Source organism: Mesoplodon mirus, assembly GCF_964341445.2.
Source record: "Mesoplodon mirus genome assembly, chromosome: 4".
Taxonomy (NCBI): domain Eukaryota; kingdom Metazoa; phylum Chordata; class Mammalia; order Artiodactyla; family Ziphiidae; genus Mesoplodon; species Mesoplodon mirus.
The window spans coordinates 53,061,905-53,085,607 of record NC_138979.1 but is presented as its reverse complement, the minus strand read 5'-3'; the positions used below and the strand labels follow the sequence as shown (position 1 = coordinate 53,085,607).

Here is a 23,703-nt window from a genome sequence, read left to right as displayed (position 1 = left end):
ACTGCCATGACAACAAAGTATCAACTTTTAACTAAAAAGTTAAAAGAACTTACAAAAACACTCAACCTCGTCCCATCTAATATAAATAATCAAAAATAACAAACACTTTGGTAACTTGGTATAATGCCGTGAAATCGTCTGGGGAGCAATACACATCTAAAAACAAATGTGCACATTGGTCCTGGCTCAGTCCTGGTTATGTGATGGTAGGTTTAATCTTTCTGAGTTTTAATTTTCTCATTTGTAAAGTAAGGGACAGATTAGAGTTTTCACTAAGGTTCTTTCCAGCCTAGCAAGTAATTTTTGTGAACATGAGGGTTTGCCTGAAATGGCTTTCTTTAAACTTAGGAGAAAAAAAGGAAACAAAACTAGTAACAACCTTAAAAAAATTAACTATAATCCAAAACCCTAATGCGTATTTTTGCTAAAAGGGATGCTAAGGAGCAGAGTTTCTTGGCTGAAAGAGGGATCAGGGACAGAAGAAGGAAGTCCGGACCCTGCCCCTCCTTGGGACTCTCTTCAGCCCTACCCAAGACATATCTCTAAGGACTATCAGCCCCTCAGGTAATACAATGGTGAGTCAGACAAGGAGGAAGGTCTACTGGATGTCACTGCATATCACAGTACATCGAAAGTGAAGCAATTCACATACTTGGTTGAGATACATTACTGTTCTGTTAGAGGCCAAGGAGGCAGGCTAAGCTGTGGGGATGTTTAATGAATCTGAAATGCATAGGAATACATTAAACATGTTACCTTGGTGATATGAAGTTGAAAGTCATTTCTATTTTCTTATTTATACTTGCTGCATTTTCTATTCATTTCACCAAAAGCATGTGCTAATTGCATAATAAAAACAGCATAGACAAATACAGCCTTATCCATTTAAAATAGTTCTCACCCAGAGGCAGGCATCAGAATCCTCTGTGAAACACACACACATACACCGGTCCCAGCAGCAAACTCGGAAGTTAGGATGTTTGGGGGTGGAATTAAGGCATGTGTACTTCGGTAAGTTTCACAGGGTTCTGAAACAGAGCCCTGGATAAGAATCACTGGCTTTTAACAGCAATTAGAGAAGAAAAAGAAATAAAAGGAATCCAAATTGGAAAAGAAGAAGTAAAACTGTCACTGTTTGCAGACGACAAGATACTATACATAGAGAAGCCTAAAGATGCTACCAGAAAACTACTAGAGCTAATCAATGAATTTGGTAAAGTAGCAGGATACAAAACTAATGCACAGAAATCTCTTGCATTCCTATACACTAATGATGAAAAATCTGAAAGAGAAATTAAGGAAACACTCCCATTTACCACTGCAACAAAAAGAATAAAATACCTAGGCATAAACCTACCTAAGGAGACAAAAGACCTGTATGCAGCAAACTATAAGGCACTGGTGAAAGAAAAATTAAAGGTGATGCAAACAGATGGAGAGATATACCATGTTCCTGGATTGGAAGAATCAACGTTGTGAAAATGACTATACTACCCAAAGCAATCTACAGATTCAATGCAATCTCTATCAAACTACCAATGGCATTTTTCACAGAACTAAAACAAAAAATTTCACAATTTGTATGGAAATGCAAAAGACCCCGAATAGGCAAAGCAATCTTAAGAAAGAAAAAACAGAGCTGGAGGAATCAGGCTCCCTGACTTCAGACAATGCTACAAAGCTACAGTAATCAAGACAGTATGGTACTGGCACAACAACAGAAATATAGATCAATGGAACAGGATAGAAAGCCCAGAGATAAACCCATGCACAGATGGTCACCTTATCTTTGATGAAGGAGGCAAGAATATAAAATGGAGAAAAGAGAGCCTCTTCAATAAGTGGTGCTGGGAAAACTGGACAGCTACATGTAAAAGAATGAAATTAGAACACTCTCTAACACCATACACAAAAAGAAATTCAAGATGGTTTAAAGATCTAAATGTAAGGCCAGACACAATAAAACTCTTAGAGGAAAACATAGGCAGAACACTCTATGACATAAACCACAGCAAGATCCTTTTTGACCCACCTCCTAGAGAAATGGAAATAAAACCCAAAATAAACAAATGGGACCTAATGAAACTTAAAAGGTTTTGCACAGCAAAGGAAACCATAAACAAGAATCACTGGCTTTTAAGTTAGAATGGGCATCATCAGAAAATCTACAAACAACAAATGCTGGAGAGGGTGTGGAGAAAAGGGAACTCTCTTGCACTGTTGGTGGGAATGTAATTTGATAACAGCCACTAAGGAGAACAGTATGAAGGTTCCTTAAAAAACTAAAAATTAGAATTACCATATGACCCAGCAATCCCACTACTGGGCATATACCCAGAGAAAACCATAATTCAAAAAGACACATGCGGGCTTCCCTGGTGGTGCAGTGGTTGAGAGTCCACCTGCTGATGCAGGGGACACACGTTCGTGCCCCGGTCCAGGAAGATCCCACATGCCACGGAGTGGCTGGGCCAGTAAGCCATGGCCACTGAGTCTGCGTATCCGGAGCCTGTGCTCCACAACGGGAGAGGCCACAACAGTGAGAGGCCCGCGTACCGCAAAAAAAAAAAAAAAAAAAAAGACACATGCACCCCAATGTTCAATGCAGCACTATTTACAATAGCCAGGTCATGGAAGCAACCTAAATGCCCATCAACAGACGAATGGATAAAGAAGATGTGGTACATATATACAATGGAATATTACTCCGCCATAAAAAGGAACGAAATTGGGTCATTTGTAGAGACGTGGATGGATCTAGAGACTGTCATACAGAGTGAAGTAAGTCAGAAGGAGAAAAACAAATATCGTATATTAACGCATGTATGTGGAACCTAGAAAAATGGTACAGATGAACTGGTTTGCAGGGCAGAAGTTGAGACACAGATGTAGAGAACAAACGTATGGACACCAAGGGGGGAAAGCCGTGGAGGGGTGGTGGTGATGTGGTGTGATGAATTGGGAGATTGGGGTTGACATGTATAAACTGATGTGTATAAAATGGATGACTAATAAGAACCTGCTGTATAAAAAAATAAATAAAACTCAAAAATTAAAAAAAAAATAAAGAAGCATCATGACATAGCATAGCTGTCAAAAAGCACAAAGGTGTCTGTTAACTCTTTATTCAAACTCTCCTATAAATAGCTACTGGGTTTTGGATAACAGTGAAGCAGGAAACACCTATGCAAAATCTTTTTTTTTTTTTTAAGTGGTGAGTTTTGAGAATTTGCTGCCTTTATTCTTATATATATATATATTTATATATACATATATTCTTTTTCAAATTCTTTTCCCATATAGGTTATTACAAAATATGGAGTATACTTCCCTGTGCTATACAGTAGGTCCTTGTTGTTTATCTATTTTATATATAGTAGTGTGTATATGTTACTCCCAAATTCCTAATTTATCCCTCCCCCCACCTTTCCCCTTTGGTAACCATAAGTTTGTCACCTATGCAAAATCTTGAAAGAAGTTAACTGAGAAGTCGAATGGAGGGCAAAGTGACATTAAGGTTGCAGGAAGAAAACACGTCAAAGTGAATTTACTGTTGAAATCTCAAGTTGAAATTAATCATCATTTTCACTAAAGCCAATGGCAATCACCCAATGTAAAAAGAGTACTGGCTAAGCAGGGACTCAGTTGTCTATGACTGAGTCAGCACCACTTCCCTAAAGAGTTTTTTCATTCATGTGTTCCATGACCTTCCCCTTTCCCACTTGAAGAAGGTTAAACATTACAAAGCCATATAGATTTTAAACAAACAAAAATGCACACTTGTCTGACCATTCTCTATCTTGAAGGTACCTTCCAAATCCTAACTTTCAATGATGTTCACTTTTCAATTGAATAAATCCAATGTACTACCTTTGCAGCCTCCACCATGCGAGCGGTAGAGTCAGCCAAGAGTTTGGCTGCTGCCAGGAGCTTCTTGGAATTCTCCATGTCGATTTCTGCTTCCGCATCTGACCTCATGGCGTTGACGAGGTCTGAGGTGGCCTGAGCCAGGACCCGGGCCTGGCGTACCATTTCACCTAGAGGGTGGGACAGAGGATGCAGTCTGTTTGTCTGCTTCCTAAAGCTCAGGGGAAACCTCAGGAGCCAGCACAGTCTTGTCTCTATTCTTCTGGCAAAACGGACGAAGAGAAATGAGCCTCCATGCTCCATTCCTAAGCAACGAAGCCAAGTCAGATCCTGAACCAAAAATATTCCCTGTGGCTGCCAGGCCTGTCTACCCCCAATCACATCCAAGTTCAGTCTTTAACTGTGCGGGATAAAAATGACATAAGTAACCTAAGAGGAACCCTTTATAAAGAGAAGGCAGGGAACAAGATTATGTGGATTTATTCTGTGCATTTATGCTTAGTAAATACTTATATAGAAAATATTATTTACCTCACGTCAAAAGCCACTTACACAAAAGCCCCTATAATGAGCTCTTTGAGTAATGTGCACAGGAAAAATATTTTTAAATTTTGAGTCAATCTGCATGCTACCTAACACCAGATGAGTGGTATCACATAACCCACTCTATTTGTGTCACTTGGCTCTCACTCATAGGAAGCACAGACCCCAGTTTCATGCTCAAATGCTGAGATTTGCCTTGGCCCAGTCTTCCTATCAATTTTCTCTTTGCTCACCCTTTCCTTCCCAGCATTGATTTTGATCTCATTATTAGTAATTGTTATTAGTAGCTGGGATTTTACTGTTATCTATTTCAACTTCCTTTTGGAAGTGGGAGGGGTACCATCGTCAACATTAAAAATAAAACTACTCAAATATGAGCAATTTCCTCCCCGAAAGGTCATTTGTGAAGAATGACGAAGCACTGTTAACATTAAGGGGGAAAAAAGCTTTCACGGAAATCAAAAAGTGCTCAGTTCAAGGTACCCTGGATTAGATCCTGGGACAGTGAATGGACATTAGTGAAGAGTTGGTGAAATCTGAATAATGTCTGTAGTTTAGTTAACAGTAACATACCAATGCTCATCTCCCAGTTCTGACCAATGTCCCGCAGCCTAAGGGAGATGCTAAAAAGGAGGGAAACTGGGAAAGGTACAGGAGAAGTCTATTACCCCAGCAACTTTACTGTATATAGAAAAAATATCCCACAATAAAAAGTTTATTAAAAGAAATAAAAACAAAAGAACCAAAAAAATCCAGATGTGTGGAGCAGTGCCATCTCTTAAATCACTTAAGAAGGGTAGAGAAAATCACAGGTAATTTTCTTTAAAAAATATACTCGTTAAGAAGTATTGCTCTGTGCTGAGGAAGAAGTAGGAAAATAGACTTCTTACAAACTCCTGGTAGGGTTGCAAATTGTGGAACCTTTCTGGAGAGAAATTTCAGACACGTTTAAAATAAAAGATGTACATACTTATTGGCCCAGAAATTCAACTGATAGGAATTTATCCTACATATATGTCCCAAAGTAAACAGAGATATTTTTACAAGAATGGTTACTGCAATATTAATTTTGTAAAACAAACAGAAACTTGGAAACCACCTAAATGTCTGTTAAAAGACAACTGGTTAAGTAGATTATGATGTATTCATTGAATAGAATACTATGCTGTCATTAAAAAGATTAGTGTATAGGTCAACATGAAGAAACTTCCTAATATATTCGGTGAAAAAGGTTGCAGAAGAGTATGTGTAACAGAATTCCATTAATATGAAAAGAAAGAGGGTGTTGTACATACACATAAATGTCAGTAGGAAGATTGAACATTTCTGCAAAGATGAAACAGAAATTGGTAAGTGGTCATTTCTAGAGATTTAGATGGGATAGTGATGGGCTGGGTCTGGGGAGATGTAATTTTTAACTAATATACTGAAAAGGCGCATTTTACATACATACATATATATATATCTCGTGATGTTTGACATCTTAGAAAAACCTTTCTGGTTGGAAAGAGACTGCCCCTCCCAGAGCTAGCCAATATTTAGAGGTAGTAAAGGGTCTAGCCAAGAGCATGGTGGTAAACTACCCAATCCAGAGTCAGCCTCTGTCTGGTCGCTACAGCCCAGGAGGCAATATTCCTCTGCCTTCATCATCCCAGAGCCATGGATCAGGCAACTAGGGATCACCCCTATAAGGGTAGAGCCAGCTGAAATTATTCAGACTAGCCAAACTTAAGCTGTTCATCTTGCCTTTCCCACAGAAATCCCAATATAGGTGGTGGCCTAAGCTCTCTCCTCAATGCTGTCTTCTGCCATCTGATCAGAACTTGATGCTTCCCCTGTGACCCTGTGTGACACGCAGTGACCCCCTGTCTGGGACCTGTCAGTATAATAAACTTCATTCCAAGCCTCATTCTTGCCTCCCCCTGTGGCTGCACCAACTTTACCGTATCCAACATGGACATTCTTGGAACATAAGGGATTTACTGTGTATCTAAATTATTAAATAAAGATATCCTAGTTAACGTTAAGTCTTTCAGTGTTGCTGGGACAGGCACATTAGGAGCCTCAAATCTTCTTCCCAGCCTTAGGGAAGAAGTCTCTGACTGAGGCGGATGAGAACTTGCCCTTTTGCCAGATGTCCAGGCAACCATCATCCAACTCACTCACAATCATCACCATCAGGGAACCCTAAACCGACCAGCCCACCCATAGACCAGCCCCTCACCAGCATCGCCCATGGAGCTGAAGATGCTCTCGGTGACACACATGATGGTGTCGGTGGCCTGGTCATAGCGACCAATGGGCTCGCCTCGGCTGGCAAACTGTCGCACATGCTGCAGGAGATCGTGGAGGGCCTGGCTGACCACACTGGCCGCCGCGCTGACCTGCTTCAGCAGCTCAGTGTCGTCGGTGGCTGCCTGGCAGGCGTGGACGCAGTTCTCCACTGAGCGGTCCACGAGCTTCCCTGCTTCAATCAGCTGCTCCTGGCACACAGGGGAGCTGATGGTGGGGCTCACGACCTGAAGCGAGACAGGAGTGGGTCTTGGTTACCGTGGGACAACTCTGGTCTCCAGCGGCCACTAGCAGTTCCACCACATCCTTCCGTGGTCTGGGCCTCAGTTCCTTATTTATAGGACCAGGGATTCAACCAAACCATCACTGAGGTTTCTCATACTTCACCATTTCACTTTGTGATTTTAGATGCCTGTTAACTTTCATCTCCATTAGTGCTCTACAACCATTGATACTACTGACTATTCCTGTAGAGAGAAATTTCTGATATTTACCATTTATACCTCCTGCTCTTAGGAACCTCTGAATTGAGTCTTCTGAGCTGAGATAAAGACTATGTAAAAGAATTATATTTTTTTCCAGAGGAATATATTATATTTCCTGGAACTCTGCCTCATGGTACTTGAAAGATTAGGGGGGTTGTGTCAGTAATCTGTGATACTAGGATGGTGAACAAGGAAAGCAGGAGGGAGACCATCAGTGACCCCTCTGACTGATGTTGCAAATCCTCCAACAGGACCAGAAATGCCAGGCTGAACCAGATCACACATCTGTACAATATGTTATGTCATCAGGTTGAGAAACAGATGGCTCCCATCTTGTGACACGTTATCTCAGCAAAGATACACATGGTTGAGTGGAAAGGGTATCTGAAGTCAGACTGGCCCGAGTTGCAACCCCAGTCCTGCCACTTACGATTTCTGTGGCTGTAATCAGTAACATCTAAGGGCCTCAGTTTCCTCTTCAGTAAACGGGGATGATGGTGCTTAATGAAGTAATGTATTACACAGAGAGTGTACATCCTAACTGGCAACCATGAACTTCATCATTACCTCCTTCTGATTCTGTGCAGTGCAGAAAGGGCTCCCATGCACTCTATGGATTATTACTGAACCCATGTATAATGCTGTAACTGCACAATACAAGAGCTCTTTGTGCACAGGGGTAAAGAAGACATACTGAGAAGTCCAAAGGGGAGACACAGCAACTGGCATGTAGAAATGGCAATTAGATACAAAAAGTACCACTGCCTGAGGACTTGAACAAGGAAAAAATGATTCAAGAATTGGACACCTTATGCTAAAATCCTGTCATGTCACCCAAAAGACACCTGAAGCAAGCTCTAAGTCTTAGACAATTTTAACAAGTTCTGCCCCTGGTTCCTCCCAATGACTGGAGACAGGTAAGAGCGTGTGACACCCTGTAGAAAGGGCTGGGGTGCCAGCTGGCTTACCTTGGCACACGCCACAAGCTGGGAGGTGGAGAGGGCGCACTGGGTGGCGGCAGCAATCACCCTGTTCTGTAGGACTGTGTCCTCAGCCACTTGGGCAACATTCTTTGCCTTTAGTACCAACATGGCAGCAGCATTGGCAACAGCTTTGGCCAAACTCATTAAGACGTCCTAAGAAAAGGGGAAAAAAATAGTCATTTATATTTTCCTAATCACTCTTCACAGCCTGAAAGTAAAGTGTGGTGTCCACTTAAACATTTTATTAAAATTCCATTTGACCTTTTTCCTTCAGTACTTTAGAATAATATTTTTCCATTTATTTTTCTGAAATATCCAGTTAGCCTGAGAGCTAATTAAGGAAGGAGACTTACATTCTAATAACACAGTCTCCTATACATTAAGTAGCATAGGTTTCAATCCAAAATAGGTTAGTGTGAGGGAAAGGCTTATATTGTAACCACTGACTCACATGTGTGCACTTAAATAACACTTAGAATCTTGACAACATCTCCTGAGTATGTGGTGGATCCGCTGAAAATATACATTATGAGCAGTAGGAAGGATAAAATTCATGGCCTCCATGTCATCATGCCCCACTGTAACTTGAAAATTTATTTTTCTGATTTCTACTTTGCACAAGATCTAAGTTGTCATCAGAAATTCAGCCATATCTTGGCCTCCAGAGGGCAACGTTGAACATGCATGGATAGCACCTCCAGCTCAAGAGCCCATGAATGCTCTGAACATAAGTTAGTCTCAGTGTTCTGTAGTCTTCTGGATGGAGATTAATTATTATGAAAAGCGGAAAGGGAGCCTACATAAATAAACCAGCTACAAGAAGACCTCACTGAAGATGCAAGGAGCTCTGAGCCTTTAAAGATCAGTTTATGCTTCAAGTCAACATAAAGGCTTTCTGCCTGCAGGATGGAGAATCCTTTGACTTAGCCCATCAGATCTGTCACCCATTTCTGTGACCTGAAGAATCACCACTGTTATGTTTAATTCACTTCTTGGCTTTTAATACTGAAGGTCATTTATTTGGTTTGGAAATGTCTTCCCAAACATATAAGCCATTATTATTTTGAACATGTCAAGGCTTTCTCCCAGAGGAAATGTGGTCAGAAGTCTTTATTAATTCATCAGATAATGAAAAGCACTTTTGATTCTGAATGCAAAGGGCACCACAGAGTCTTTACAACAAGATATTTTATGAGAAGATATACTGGGAAGAGTATTTAGCCTGTACAATTTTACACAGAGCAAAGACTATATCTTATCCAGGCAAATCAGAAACCCATGAATCCAACAAATAAGTAGATTTTAAAATGGACAACAACAAAGCAGCCTGAAAGGAACAGTTTGGTCCAGCCTTTTTTAGGTCTCTGGTGTTTACTGGATGTCCAAGGAAAAACCACAGCCTGTGGTGCCGAAAGTTGAAGATGCCTTTGGGATCTGACTGGCACTCATCTGTCATACAACTTCTAGAAACTGCTCCCAACATGGCCTGCAAAGTTACAGTTCTTGGACATCTATCTCAATGCTCAATGAAAACAAAATTTGAATGTCACAAATTATTATCAAGATTTTTAAAAGCAGTCTTCCCCAAATGGGTCAAAGTATTCCTTCCCTTTATAGGGATCCATCTTTTCACCCAGGGACCAAGATTTGGGCATGAAAACTCTCGATTGTTCTAAAGGGCTTTGTTAGACTGATTTATAGAAATCCTGCTCCTCCTATTAATTTTGTCCCAGAAAAAAAAAATACAGTTAGAAAAAGAACGTGATACTATGGCTATAGTTGCTGACAAGGCCCTTGTCAAACTTTTCAACAAGACCACTATTATGCGGCTCATGTAAAATAAATCTTTGTTAACTCTGGGAACATGCAGTACATTGAAAACTCAATAAAAAGCTCCAAGATAGGATCTCAAGAATCAGAAAAATAGAGAGTAAGAAATCCAATGTCAGTAAGCCAGGGGCTACCCATAACTGGAGGAGGTTGTAGGATCACTTTACTGCCCTGGTGTTTACCTAGAGAACAGGAAACATTCAAGCCAGGCCTTCCCCTGTTAAGAAAGCCTCCACAGGACCTACCCTAAACTTGAACCTGCTTCCCTAGCACGTCTGCATAGAAGCAGACATTAGGAGGCGGAGTTTGCATTTACACTGTGATGAAAACAGTCTGTCAAAGAAAAAAAAAGAGGAAAATCTTTAAAGAAAAACAAAAAACACCCCAAGGCAGGGACTTCTCTGGTGGCACAGTGGTTAAGAATCTGCCTGCCAATGCGGGGGTCACGGGTTCGATCCCCGGTCCGGGAAGATCCCACATGCTGCGGAGCAACTAAGCCCGTGTGCCACAACTACTGAGCCCGCGTGCCTAGGGCTCACACACCGCAAAGAAGAGTAGCCCCCGCTCAGTGCAACTAGAGAAAGCCCATGTGCAGCAGTGAAGACTCAACACAGCCAAAAATGCATACATACATACGTACATACATACATACATACATACTCAAGGATATATGAGATGCCTTAATGAAGAACTGTGACTTCCCTCTCAATCTTCCCAAACACCTTGGAAAATAAGTTGACTGCTTCAACATAATTAAGCCTAGTAAACCAACAGATGGATCTTGTATTTATGCAATTCCTAAGTAGGTACCTACCTACAAAGAATTATTTGCCCTAATACAGAATGCACAAGACAACACAAGGGGAGTTTGGGGATCTGACTAAGGGGAAGTCAGGATGGGGACATAATTAGCTTGGCTTTAGTGAGATGTATTTATGTGGTCTACAGTTAATTCTGTTTATAGTTATTACTGGCCATTCCAGCACAGAAATGGCTTCCAGAAATACTCCTACCATTCATTATGGGTCTCAGCCTCCATGATCACATGAATGTTCATGCACTGAATGTCTCATTGTATTGCAGGATCTGAATGAGTGCTATGTTCCCAGCACCCCAGGAATGTGGAGAGTAGAGAAGGTACATGTTTCATGTATCCACAACATACCTGACCATGCCTTAGCATAACTTACACATCTTGAGGTGATGAAGTTTGGCAGTTCTAGACAAAATAGCAAGCAAAATTGTCCCCTTTGAAGCAACCTGAATGCTAATGGAAAGTTGAATGATCCTTTTATTCTGAATTCTACAGAAATCCCAAACATTGAACCTGACGTAGGATTCGGAAAAGGGCATCTTCCAGAGAACAAGGGCTCAAACTATAACAGTTTAATTAGAATGTATTTGTACGTTACTTGTAAAATGAAGACTTAGGAGGATGAGGAATGAAAGGCATCTGCCCACAAGTATGTGAAGAGTTCATCTGAGCTTGAAGATCCCTGGCAGAAGGCCTCTACACCCCATCTGTGGGGTCTGGGAATAGAGGCAGACAGGTTGAGATCTTGTCTGAGCTGGCAGTGCATCCAGCCAGCTGCAAACAGTGGCTACAGCTGATCCCCAGAGGACATGTCCCTGGTATTGAAAAAAAAAAAAGGGGTGACAAAAAAGACTCCCACACTTCTGGTTTTGGATATGACACAGACAAGAGACCCAGCTCTAAACACAAAGGAAAGACTGTCCTATGTGTGAGCAGAGTGTAAGGGAGTGCCCGTGTTTTCACTCTTACATGTGAACTCAAGAATGATGCAATTAGGGACTTCCCTGGTGGCGCAGTGGTTAAGAATCCTCCCACTGGGGAAGGGGAAGCTGGGACGAAGTGAGAGAGTAGCATTGACATACCAAATGTAAAAGAGATAGCTAGTGGGAAGCAGCCACATAGCACAGGGAGATCAGCTCAGTGCTTTGTGACCACCTAGAGGGGTGGGATAGGGAAGATGGGAGGGAGGCTCAAGAGGGAGGGGATATGGGGATATACGTATACTTACAGCTGATTCACTTTGTTGTGCAGCAGAAACTAACACAACATTGTAAAGCAATTACACTCCAATGAAGATATTAAAAAAAAAAAAAAAGAATCCGCCTGCCAATGCAAGGGGCACAGGTTCGATCCCTGGTCTGGGAAGATCCAACATGCTGCAGAACAACTAAGCCCGTGAGCCACAACTACTGAGCCCACATGCCTAAAGCCTGTGCTCAGCAACAAGAGAAGCCACTGCAATGAGAGCCAGCGTACCGCAATGAACAGTAGCCCCCGCTTGCCACAACTAAAGAATGCCTGCACACAGCAACGAAGACACAACACAGCCAAAAATAAAGAAATAAATTTATAAGGTAAAAAATAAAAAAAATTTAAAAAGTAATGTCTTCATAAAAAAACGAAAGAAAAAAAAAAGAATGATGCAATTAAAAACCGTCCCAAATAGATAAAACAAGCTTGGCCATGAGTTGATAACTCTAGAGGTTGGGTGGTTGATATAAGGGTGGTTGTGACATTATTCCGTCCATATCTGTGTTTGAAGAAAGTGTAGCATGCTGACTAGTGAGAACAGCTAAGTAAGTGTTTCAAAGTGGTGATGCATGATGTAAGTGAAATGAGTCTTTCAATTAAAAATTCTTTCTCTTTAACACATAAAGACCACACTCCAAGATAATCCACCTTCATCTTCTTTTTTGTCAGCTCAAGGAAGACTCAGTTTTTCATTACCTTCTCCCTGCTTGGGTCTAAGGCCATCGCTTAGGCTCCAAGATTATGGGCTGCAAATATCTTACCTGGAATCGCTCATCGGTCTCATTCTCTCCGATCTGCCGCAGAAGATCTCCACTGGCTTGTCCAATACTTCCAGCGGCGGTCAAAACTGTCTGTCGAGGCTACGAACACAGAGCACATCTTAGTGGGAAAGAGTATGCGTTGCCTCCCCAGCGCCATCAGACAGGGCAGTGCAGGAAGAGGAATCCTACAGGATGGCCTCCTCCTGCACCTCAGTGAGACTCTTGAACTATCTGCCAGACGGGAGACATACACGTCCTGGTGGAATCTGTGCAAGGAAATGCCTGTGGCTCACAAACCAGCAATGGCTGCATAGATGTGAAATGTTCAAATAATGAGCCTCATTCAGCTGGTAGGAAATTAGCATATAGACTTGTATCCCCTTTAAATGTGTATTGGTCATGTATGTTAGTTTCTGAGGTTACATCTAATCAAGTACCCTTGGGTGGGGAAAGGAGGCTTCCTACTAAGAGCTCAATCAGTCTCAAAGGTTGAACCATGGTTTCTGCACCCAGTTCACCAACTCCAAACCGCAGAGGGTGGGAACATGAGTCGTCAGGATGGAAGGGACAGCTCAGGAAGCAAGAACCACATAGGACCCAAAGACTGCACCTCCCTCATCAGAACCCAAGTGACTGATGGCCCCAAAGCTCACCTCTCCAGAAGTCGGCTGCACAGCTTTCAGCAAATCCGACACGGCCCCGGCGAGGGTCCTTGCAGCTCTGAGCAAGTCTTCCCCGCTGCCTACCTCATCATCCATGAGGGCCGCCAACAGCTTCACGCCCTTGGACATCTCCGTCAGGTTGGAAGAAATGGTGGTGATGGCACATCCCACAGCGGTGTAGTCGGTGTCTGCAGGGTCACCTGGGACAGAGAAGGACCATCACCATCAAAGGAGGGCGGTGAAGGTTGAGGGGAGCCCAGGTTGACAGGAAACAGGGTAACACTGGCAGCAGAACCCTGCCCCCACCAATGATGCCCCCATTCTGCAGGAGTCAGACGTCTCCCCATCTCCAAGGTACTGCTCTTCATGGGGTCCTTTTACCCCGAGGCCTCATATATTAAGATACTGAGCACGTGCACCTTTAAAATTCCCAAGGAAGAATCAGCAGCTCACAGCCCTTTTCAGAAGGCTGCTCCAAGGTCAGCCGCTTGGAGAGGTCAACTCTACCCCTGAAACACTGCAATGTAGCTTGATGAAGCCAAGATCTTCCCTGGCTCTCATGTGACAGTGCAAGGCTGGGAGTTGTGCTATACAGAGGAGACCACGGCTGGACAAGACAGAAGAAGGCACCCATGATGGCTAGTCATCTAAAACCATTTTGAGACTGTAAGCTCTCAGGAGGGAGAAACTGGCCTCGATATACTTTGAAGTATGTCCAGCAGCTTGACGAACAACGAGAAGAGCTGGATAAGTGGTTTTTACTGATGATGCATGATACAGACAAAAAGGCATGAGATGCTCACCACATTTCTCCTGGGTCAGTAGGAGAAAATGTCTGAAGCATTGTGAGGGCCTAATTCTCCTCTCAGAATAGGAAAAATCTGTTGTTTCAATCAAAGAATAAGAACTTTTTTTTTAAACAAAATCACAATACACCACGAATTCCTCAGGGACTTACCGGCTGTGAGGTTAACAACTGAAGCTGTTCCAGCTGTGATGGCATCGACTTGAGAGTGGATTTCATGTTTGGATTCGTCGACTTTATTCTGAACCCATACCCTAGACGCCTGCAAAACCAGACAACTTCATGACAAAATTGTTGCACAGGATTGCCCAGGAAACCAGAGAAGTCGTGCCATAAAATGAGACCAGCGTTTTGGCCACACTCTTCTCACTGGGCCAGCACCAACGAGGCCCTTAAGTCACCTTGAACAATGTCCTTAACAGGCTTCTTGCTCATTCACTTATGCTGAATGGCATGTAAATTCCCAGTGCTTTTTACTCATGTTATGTTTTCTTTAAGATCTTGGAGAGAAAATTTCTGTGGCTTTATGTAGGTAAATTCAATTTAAAAAATGAAAATAATTAGTATCTCATGTGGCTTCCCTGGTGGCGCAGTGGTTGAGAATCTGCCTGCTAATGCAGGGGACACGGGTTCGAGCCCTGGTCTGGGACGATCCCACATGCTGCAGAGCAACTAGGCCCATGAGCCACAACTACTGAACCCGCGTGTCTGGAGCCTGTGCTCCGCAACAAGAGAGGCTGCGACAGTGAGAGGCTTGCACACCGCGATGAAGAGTGGCCCCCGCTTGCCACAACTAGAGAAAGCCCTCGCACAGAAACGAAGACCCAACACAGCCAAAAATAAATAAATAAATTTACAAAAAAAAAAATTAGTATCTCATAATAATACCGCACAGTGGGAACAACAACTGTTGCTAATTTTCATCTTGTTTTTTAGAGAATGGGGTTAGAATTAGGGTGTTCTAGCTCATGAGTGTTCTATCAGCGTAGCAATTGTCTTTTGTTCACAAGATGAATGTCGTGTTGATGCGGCAACTTTCCTGGTAGGGTTTTGGGAGGTGGTTGTCAAGACCCCTGCTCTGGATCCAGCTCTACCACTAACAAATGATATGACTTTGAGCACATTTCACCCAACTCCTGTGCCTTTCATTTCTTCTACTGTGGAATCTCACTCAGTGGTCTTTTAAAACCTTTCTAGTTCTTATACTTCATGTTCATTTGACCCTATAAATAGCAAATTCTGTTTTTGGCCGTTTCTGGTCTTAGCCAATAAATGCTCACTTATACACTGGTAATGATGATCCTATGGTAATATAAGGTGCTGATCTGCTTCCCAAAACATTCCCAAAATATTAATCTTGGTTCAGCATATGTCTAGCACTAAAATATTTTATATAATAACTCTTTGAAAATTGGTGAAACAAGAATATTAAATCCAGATATTTTAAAACCTTCTCTCACAACTGTGCTGGATATGGGAGTCTGCCATACGTATTTTCACTCTCAAGCTCCCCAAAGCAAAATATTTAATGACTTCAGGGACCTGGGAGAAACAGCACTAAGGATGCTGCACCCTGTAGGTACACAAGTACACAAATGAAAAACACCGAGCAGGGAGAACTTGGAGGCAGTTATCCTGGCTGGACAAGATGAGGCTACAAATTGTGTCTTGGTTCTGGCCCTGTGATGGTCCAGCAGTCTTAAAGCAGTGGTCTTCAACCCTGGCTGCATATTAGAATCACAATAGGGAGATGAAAACCCACTGATACCCAGGCCCCACCCCCAGCAACACTGATTTGTTTGGTCTGACCTGGGCCCTAGGCTTCGTCCTTAAAACTCCTCAGGTGATTTTCATGTGCGAAGCAGGGCAGGGAAGGACAGTGATCGCCAGTGGTTTGCAAATGTGTACACAAAACAGTTAGGAACTTTACTAAAATGCAGATTCTGATTCAGAAGTTTGGGGTAAGGCCTCAGATTCTGCACCTCTTGCAAGATCCTAAGCGCTGCCAATGCTGCTAGCCTGTGGATCACAACTTAAGTAGCAAGGGGCTAGACAATTTCATGCAGCAGCAGCTACAGGAAGGCAGCTAATCGCCCTGCCTCACTGAAAAGCTCAATAGTAGTAACCCAGTGGTTTGTGAAGCGTGGTCTCTGGACAAGTAGCAGCAGCACCTGAGAACTTGCTGGAAATGCAAATTCTCAGGCCCCACCCCAGACCTACTGAGTCAGAAACAATGGGGGAGGGGCCCAGCAATCTGTTTTAGCAAGCCCTCTGAATGACTCTGATGCTTGCTCGAGTGTGTGAACCATTGGTAAATACTAACAACAAACCTAGCTAATACTCACTGGGCTCTCACTATGTGTTAGGTGAGGGACTGAGAACTCTTCACATGATTGGATTGTTGGGTCTTCACAACAGCCCTACGCAGGGATGACAAAATGGAGGCTTAGAGAGAGTAAGCTGCCCAGATTCACACAGCCACTGAGCAGTAGAGCTGGAATTTGGGCCCAAATGATATGACTCGAGTCCAAGTTCTTAGCCCTTATGGGGTACTGCCAACAGCCCGTAGCACCCTATGATTCTCTCCTCCTGTGGTGCAGCCTAGAGATGGAGAGTCCATCTCTTGAAAAAATATGGACTTCCAACTCACCTAGCTGGAGACAGAGATTCACCTCACTGAATCCAGCCAGAGCACAGAACCCTGTTTTCTGCCCTGGTCTGGGAAGAGACATCGAATAAAAGCACTGAACAACATTTACCATATCCTGGCCGAGAGGCGGCAGGGAGTCAAGTTCACTGAGGTCGTCCTGGGCCTGCTGGACAGCGTGCATGCTCGTGTTGATGGTCCCCATGAGGGCCTGCTGGGCCGAGGTCTGCAAAGGCAGGTAACACAAGGGGTCACACCACACTCCTGGACTGGCAACACAGGCGCTACATGAGCAAGGAAACTGGACCTGAGATCATGAGAAAGCAGCCCAGGGTACATCTCAACAAACTGACTGAACCAGCTTCTATTTCAACGGGGAACCAGAAATAGGTATTATAATACATTAATAGGACACTGAATATGAGTGTTTGCAATAGGGTGATTCTAATCAGCAGAGTGTGGAGAACAAGAAGGCTCAGAAAGAGTCTCTGCAGGGGAGCTCAGGGGACCCAATCCTTGAGTGCTCAGGACAGAAGGTCTCCTGCACAGGAATCACGTGGGTGTTACATCAGAACTCTTCTTGGTAAATAAGATTCCACCCAAACTTACAGTCAACATGCTTCTCCACTCAAATCACTTCCGGACTTTAAGGCTCTTCTGCTTTCAAAAAGTTCTTGCCCCAAAGCATGGGATTCCAGAGCAGGCCTGAGAGAGGCCCCAAGTCAGGTAGACCAGCACAGCAGAAAGAACCAATGATCCGCTGGGGGAAAATGTGTGGATCGGAATAGACTTGGTCTACTTCTAAGCCTCTCTGAGGGGTATCTGGGCCGATGGGCAGGCAGGGGAGCAGGGTCCTATCCTTCTCTCACAAACCACGTGGAGAGGCCACTGGTCCTTGTCCAGCCCTAAAGGACACCTGTGGTCCTAGACAGGGCATTGCCAGAGCCACCCATTTAAAAGAAAACACACTGGGAATTAGGCATTGGGACTGCACAGCTGAAGAGCCAGGATTCAGACAGGAAGTAGTGAGAGTGAGGATGACACACACAACCTATCACCAGGCTGGTGTGGCTCCCTGGACACCAAAGGCAGCATAGTGACGAGCAGGGCAAGTCCCCCGGTAGCCTCACCAGCGGGGGCATGTGGCCTCGGTGCATCTGTCCAACCATGACCTGCTGCTGTGGGGAGGGCATGCTTCCAACGTTGAAGGTCTCGGGCCCGCTGGAGCCGGAGCGCATCACGGCCGGCAGTGCCACTGAACCATGCTCCACCTTCCCGGTGCGATTGAACTGCTGCTGCAAGATGGTGGACCTAGGGGGACAGACATGTTGGTCACTGCGAGGTGGCCATTCACGGGGAGTGTAATCAGATACCACAGGTATCACCAGTGTTCACTGCTTCATGCTATGGCAACCAGTTTCCAAGAAGCAAATACAGACAGAATTGTGAACGAAGGAGCAGCACTAAAATGTTTCAGCAGAACCCTGAGATGAATGAATCCTTTTATAATCAGTAATATAAATAACTACTCCCAGTGTATCTGATTGATAAATTCATGGCATTATGCTATTAGTTGTTCTTTAAAAAGACACAAAAAATAATGATGTTCTAGGCATAAGTGAATGCTTTGGATAGACTGATCTATTATTTTGTAAATTCTACCTGAAATAGCATTCATTCAACACATATCTACTGTGTGCCACGTTCTATTCTAAGCCCTGGGGACAGAGATCATTTATCCTTAGCTTGAAGGACGAAGTGTGGAAAAGAACTTAAAATCTCCCACAGCTTAGCTCCCCTTCCCCAGGTCAAAAGCCATTGACCACAGAGGATGTTTCAACACCTTAGGAGCCCTGATGATTGGCAGACTTTGGCTCTCTTCCAGATGATTTCAACTTAAGTCTGGGAAGACTCCTAGGGCATCTAATAAAAAAACTGTCAGTTTTTTAATTTCTTGATATTTTCCTGGAATGAGCAGTGAGTGAAAAGGACTTTGAGCATATGAAGGTAAGAATCTGAGGGTGGCACAGGTGCCTCATAGCCCAGTGGACAAACCCACAGGGAGAGTCTGGGTCAGTCTCCAGGGGGCGGGGTTGCTGAGCAGCTGCATTAAGGCACAGGAGCCTCTGTCCCAGGGTTCTGGAACCACTGCAGGTCATCATGCCCTGTTGTCCAGGACAAAGCTTGTGAGCCAAGCTAGGATTCCAAGCAACAGGCATCCATGTAGCAACATTAACATCTGCGGAGGGGCTGGCACTAGGGAGGGTGGATCTATGGCTCCTCTCGGAGCTCAGCTGCATTGCAAGATCTCAGCCAATGTCTAATACAGGGAGAAGTGGAAGGTCTAGTGATGAGGAACTCCCCTGGGCCACTCTTCCTGCTTGCCATGACCAGACCGCACCATGATGCCCTCTGCATCAGTGGGGAGGGTCCCAGCACTCGGGGCTCAGACACTTACTGAGCTGCTCCTAGGAGAAGTTCAAGCACAGCAGGGTCCTAGGAAGTGAACAGCTCACCCTACTAGGAGGTACTAGGTTACTAATGTCCATCTAATGGTCATTAATAATTTCAAGAAATTAAGGTCTTTTGCCAGAGGGTAGCAAGTAGTACTTGAAATGCACCACATCAAATTTGGTTCCAACTTGCGTACGGATAAGGGACAAATGGAAACGCACCTTCAAGGGGATTATGATGCAAACTGTGAGAAAGTGTACAGAGTAGCAACATTAGAGAAACAATTCCTATTACCAGACAATTTCAATGTGCTGGAATATGTTTGAACTCTCCGGCAGTGCACTATAGGAGACATCAGAACACCTGAATCTGAGTCCTGGCTCTGCCACATGCATGCATCTCAACTAACCTCTAGGAGCTTCGGTTTCCTCATCTACGAACTGGGGATGATAAAATCTAGCCTACCTTTTCCACAAGGGGATGCTGTTGAGATCAAGTGAGACAGCAAGATGGACACACACAATAAAGTACAGACAAGAAAAGTTATTACTGCAATGCTCTATTTAACATCAAGGGAGTAGCTGAATAGGTTTTGGTCAACAAGTCTCACTTATTAGATGTTACTTAACTTTAATAAATCTCAGTTTCCTCATTTATAAAATGGAGCTAAATTGAGATTATTCCGAATTTAAAATGATGATAATAGTGAACATTTATTATGTACCAGGGATTGTTTTATGTGCTTTATTAGTAACTCAATCATTAAGTTCAAACTTATGAGGTAGTACGATCCGTCATTATTCTCATTTTATAGATGAGATGAAAGAGACAGAGAAAACTCATAATGTCCCCAAGGCCACACATTAGAAAACAGACCCCAGATTTGAACCCAGTAACTCTGGCTCCAGGGTCCATGTTCTTTTCTTTTTCCTCTGCTGCCTCATGACATGTGTATCAAGCGTGGCAGGTAAAAGCATCCCATCAACAAAAACTCCTCTACTGGCTAGGCCCCTAGCCCAAAGGTACAGAATTAAACTCAGTCTCCAGGCTCTGATGATAATGATGCAGTTTATGAGATTTACATCAGAAATTCAGAACAGGAGTCATGAAGGTTCACTGGGTCTAAAGATGGAATTAAGCACTACATCTTGTTCAGTGTCTCCCTGAAGTCCCCAGCCACCACCGCCCAAACAAGACACCCTCAACACTGATGACAATGGTCTGGGGACCACATTTCGAGAAGCAAGACTCATCTATCTCATCCACTATCACCCCCTCCACGTGAGGGACTGCAGGGCAACAGCCCGAGAGCTGGCACGAAGAAACCTGCCCTGTATCCAGGGAGAAGGCAGTTCTCCAGTGCTCTTAAGGATACTTACTTTTTGGGGGAAACGGACTCTTCTAACATAGTTGACTCCTCATCGCCCTCTAGTCCAAATCTATCTTTACTTTGTTTCTGAGGTAAAACAAGACAAAAACGAAAGTCAGCAGGTCTTGACACAAGACCCTTTTAAGAGGCCTTTTAAAATGAGCCACACAAGCAGATCTGTTAAGGTTTACCCCAAATTCCTTGTATTGGATAATTAATAAGTGATGGGTGAAACAAAGCAATAGTAATGAAAAAGAAATATATTATTTAATATAGAGAGATATATAATGTCTTCTGTGTACATTACTGCACAATTTTATACCGTTAAAATCAAGACATAGATATTAATATTCTGGTAGAACTTGGCTATTTTTGTGGGCTGTATCTTGAAGCCCTAGGAAAGGTATACCACTATGGCATATAACCCCCCATTAAAATAGGTTAAAAAAGAGAGAGAGAGAGAGAAGAAAGAAAAGGAACATCTTCAGACCCTAAAGCCAGTTTCTATAGAGGCTGGAAAGCATAACAATTACCTAGAGAGGAAGATGCTGAGGGGTTAGCCAGGCTCATTCATTAGCTAAATGATGCACTATTGCTCATGACCTGGCAGTCAATGACACAAATATGAGCTGCAGCAAAATCAGAAATTCTCCTAGGATATGAGGTCAAAGACTTCACATTTAAGCAATCTTAATGTTAAAGATTCAATTAGTGAATCAAGTACTTTACATGAGGTGTTTGTTTGTTTGTTTTTCAGGTAGCTTCATCATCTAAACTGAGTCTTTTAATAAAGAAGTGTTGTCCAATTTGCATCAGTATGAAATACCTTTTTGAGGATGATGTCAATGTAGCCTGCAATCAGCTGGGATATTTGCTCTCCCTCAGTGGTCTGTACTGAATAGTAGCTTTCCTGATATTCCCCAAAATCCTGGGGGGACAAAAACCCACATTAGAAGAAATATAGCACATCAGCAGTTTTAAAGGTGAGGGGGTCCAGTTTTGGAACAGGTTCTGGCATGGATTCACTTTTTCTTGCTTGTCCCCTCTAAATACAACTGAACTTCCTAAAATTTATTCAACAAGCAATGGTAAAGGGCTCTGAAAGCTGGAAAGGTGGATTGGCTGGTGACCTCAGGACCTGAAGAACCACAGTCTGAGGAGTTCTTGAGTTTTGTTTTAGATCCCATACCCCCAAGACTGGGTGCTGGAGAGGGCTGAAACTTGGAACGTCCAACAGGAAGTTCCCAAAAGCCTGTTCTCTTTGGCCAAGGGACCAGGAGAGGGGAAGCCCAACAGAGACCTAGTTGGGAGCCTCAAGCAGCTCCACAACCTAGGTTGTTGCTCACCAGTACCTGCAAAGCAGTGAAAGTCTGGCCATCCCAGGCCCTGCTCCACAACCCAGGCAGGCAGGTGATCTGGTCACTTTGCAGCAGTGGCCACAGTGAAGCCCTGTGTCTCCCTCCCCTCCACCCAGTGGCATAAGTAGATTCAGGCTCAGTAGCTTCTACCTCCCCTAACAAAGGTCATCCAGCAATAGCAGGTGGCCCAAGGAAGTACCTTCTTCCCCCACACCCCAAGCACCAACAGGCTTTGAGCAGGAACCCCAGCAGAGTCAGAAGTACAAAGCAATCCAGAATAGCATGCAAGGGCTCAGAAAATAAACTGCCATTGCAACTCAAGTCCACAAAGACTTGAACACTAGAACACTACATACTAAACCTAAACAAGGTGACTGTCTGCTACAACAGAAGATATAAATACGATCAAGAGTCTCCTATTATCATAACCAAAACATCTAGGATATAATTGAAAATCACTATTCATGTCAAGAACCAGGATAACTACAACGTAAAAAAAGATAATCAACTGATGCCAATACTGAAATGAAGCAGATGTTGGAATTATCTGATAAGGTTTTTTTTGATTTTGAATAATAAAATATGTTTCAACGCCCAATTACAAATTCTCCCAAAACAAATGAAAACAATAGAAAGATTCAACGAAGAAACCCAAGTCATAAAAAGGAACCAAATTGAAATTTTAGAATTAAAAAATGCCATAACTGAAGTAAAATGCACAGGATGTAAACAGTAGTATGGAAATGACAAAGAAAAGAATCAATAAACTTGAAAACAGATCAACAGAATTTAGTCAAGTGAAACAACAGAAAACAGACAAAATACAACAGAGCTTCAGGGATCTGTGGAACAATTTAAAAAAAGACCTAATGGGAGTTCCCTGGTGGCCTAGTGGTTAGGATTCTGGGCTTTCACTGCCGCAGCCAGGGTTCAATTCCTGGCTGGGGAACTGAGATCACACAAGCCATGTGGCATGGCAGGGAAAAAAAAAAAAAAAAAATATATATATATATATATATATATATGAAAAGACCTAACATCCATATCATCAGAAACATGGAAGGAGAGTAGAGTGTGGGACCCCCCCCCAAAAAAAGTATTAAAAGAAATAATGGCTGAAAACGTCTCTGAATTAGTTAAAGACATAAACCTACAAATTCAAGAAGCTAAGCAAACCCCAAAATAGAATCAACCTAAGAAACCTACCCCAAGAACTTTTGAAAACTAGATAAAAGAAAAACTTAAAAACATCCATAGAAAAGCAACATATTACCTACAAAGGAATACCAATCCGATGACAGAAAATTTCTATTCTGAAACCACAGAGGCCAGAAAGAAGTAGAATGACACTTCTCAAGTGCTAAAAGAAAAGAACTGTGGATCTCAAATCCTGTATCTGGCAAAATTAACCTTCATGAATGAAGGGGATAGAACATTATCAGATGAAGGAAAACTAAGAATTTGTTGCTAGCAGACCTACCTTTAAAGAATGGCTAAAGAAAGCTCTCCAAACATAAGGAAAATGAAAACGAAAGAAGACTGGGAACTTGAAAGAGAAAGAACAATGAGATGGATAAAAACA

General features: G+C 43.0%; 1 protein-coding gene across 3 annotated transcripts in view; it reads right to left on the bottom strand.

The window, feature by feature from the left end:
• Nucleotides 1–23,703, bottom strand: part of TLN2 (talin 2) — a 451,691-nt gene that overhangs the window by 140,755 nt on the left and 287,233 nt on the right. For all 3 annotated transcript variants that reach the window (XM_082618383.1, XM_082618385.1, XM_082618384.1), the window contains exons 13-22: nt 21,590–21,691; nt 20,774–20,850; nt 18,071–18,251; nt 17,053–17,166; nt 14,447–14,555; nt 13,480–13,688; nt 12,827–12,925; nt 8,156–8,323; nt 6,635–6,929; nt 3,871–4,037 (exon numbers count right to left, since the gene is read on the bottom strand). In XM_082618383.1, coding sequence (XP_082474509.1) covers nt 3,871–4,037; nt 6,635–6,929; nt 8,156–8,323; nt 12,827–12,925; nt 13,480–13,688; nt 14,447–14,555; nt 17,053–17,166; nt 18,071–18,251; nt 20,774–20,850; nt 21,590–21,691 — 1,521 coding nt within the window. The remainder of the gene's footprint in view (nt 1–3,870; nt 4,038–6,634; nt 6,930–8,155; nt 8,324–12,826; nt 12,926–13,479; nt 13,689–14,446; nt 14,556–17,052; nt 17,167–18,070; nt 18,252–20,773; nt 20,851–21,589; nt 21,692–23,703) is intronic.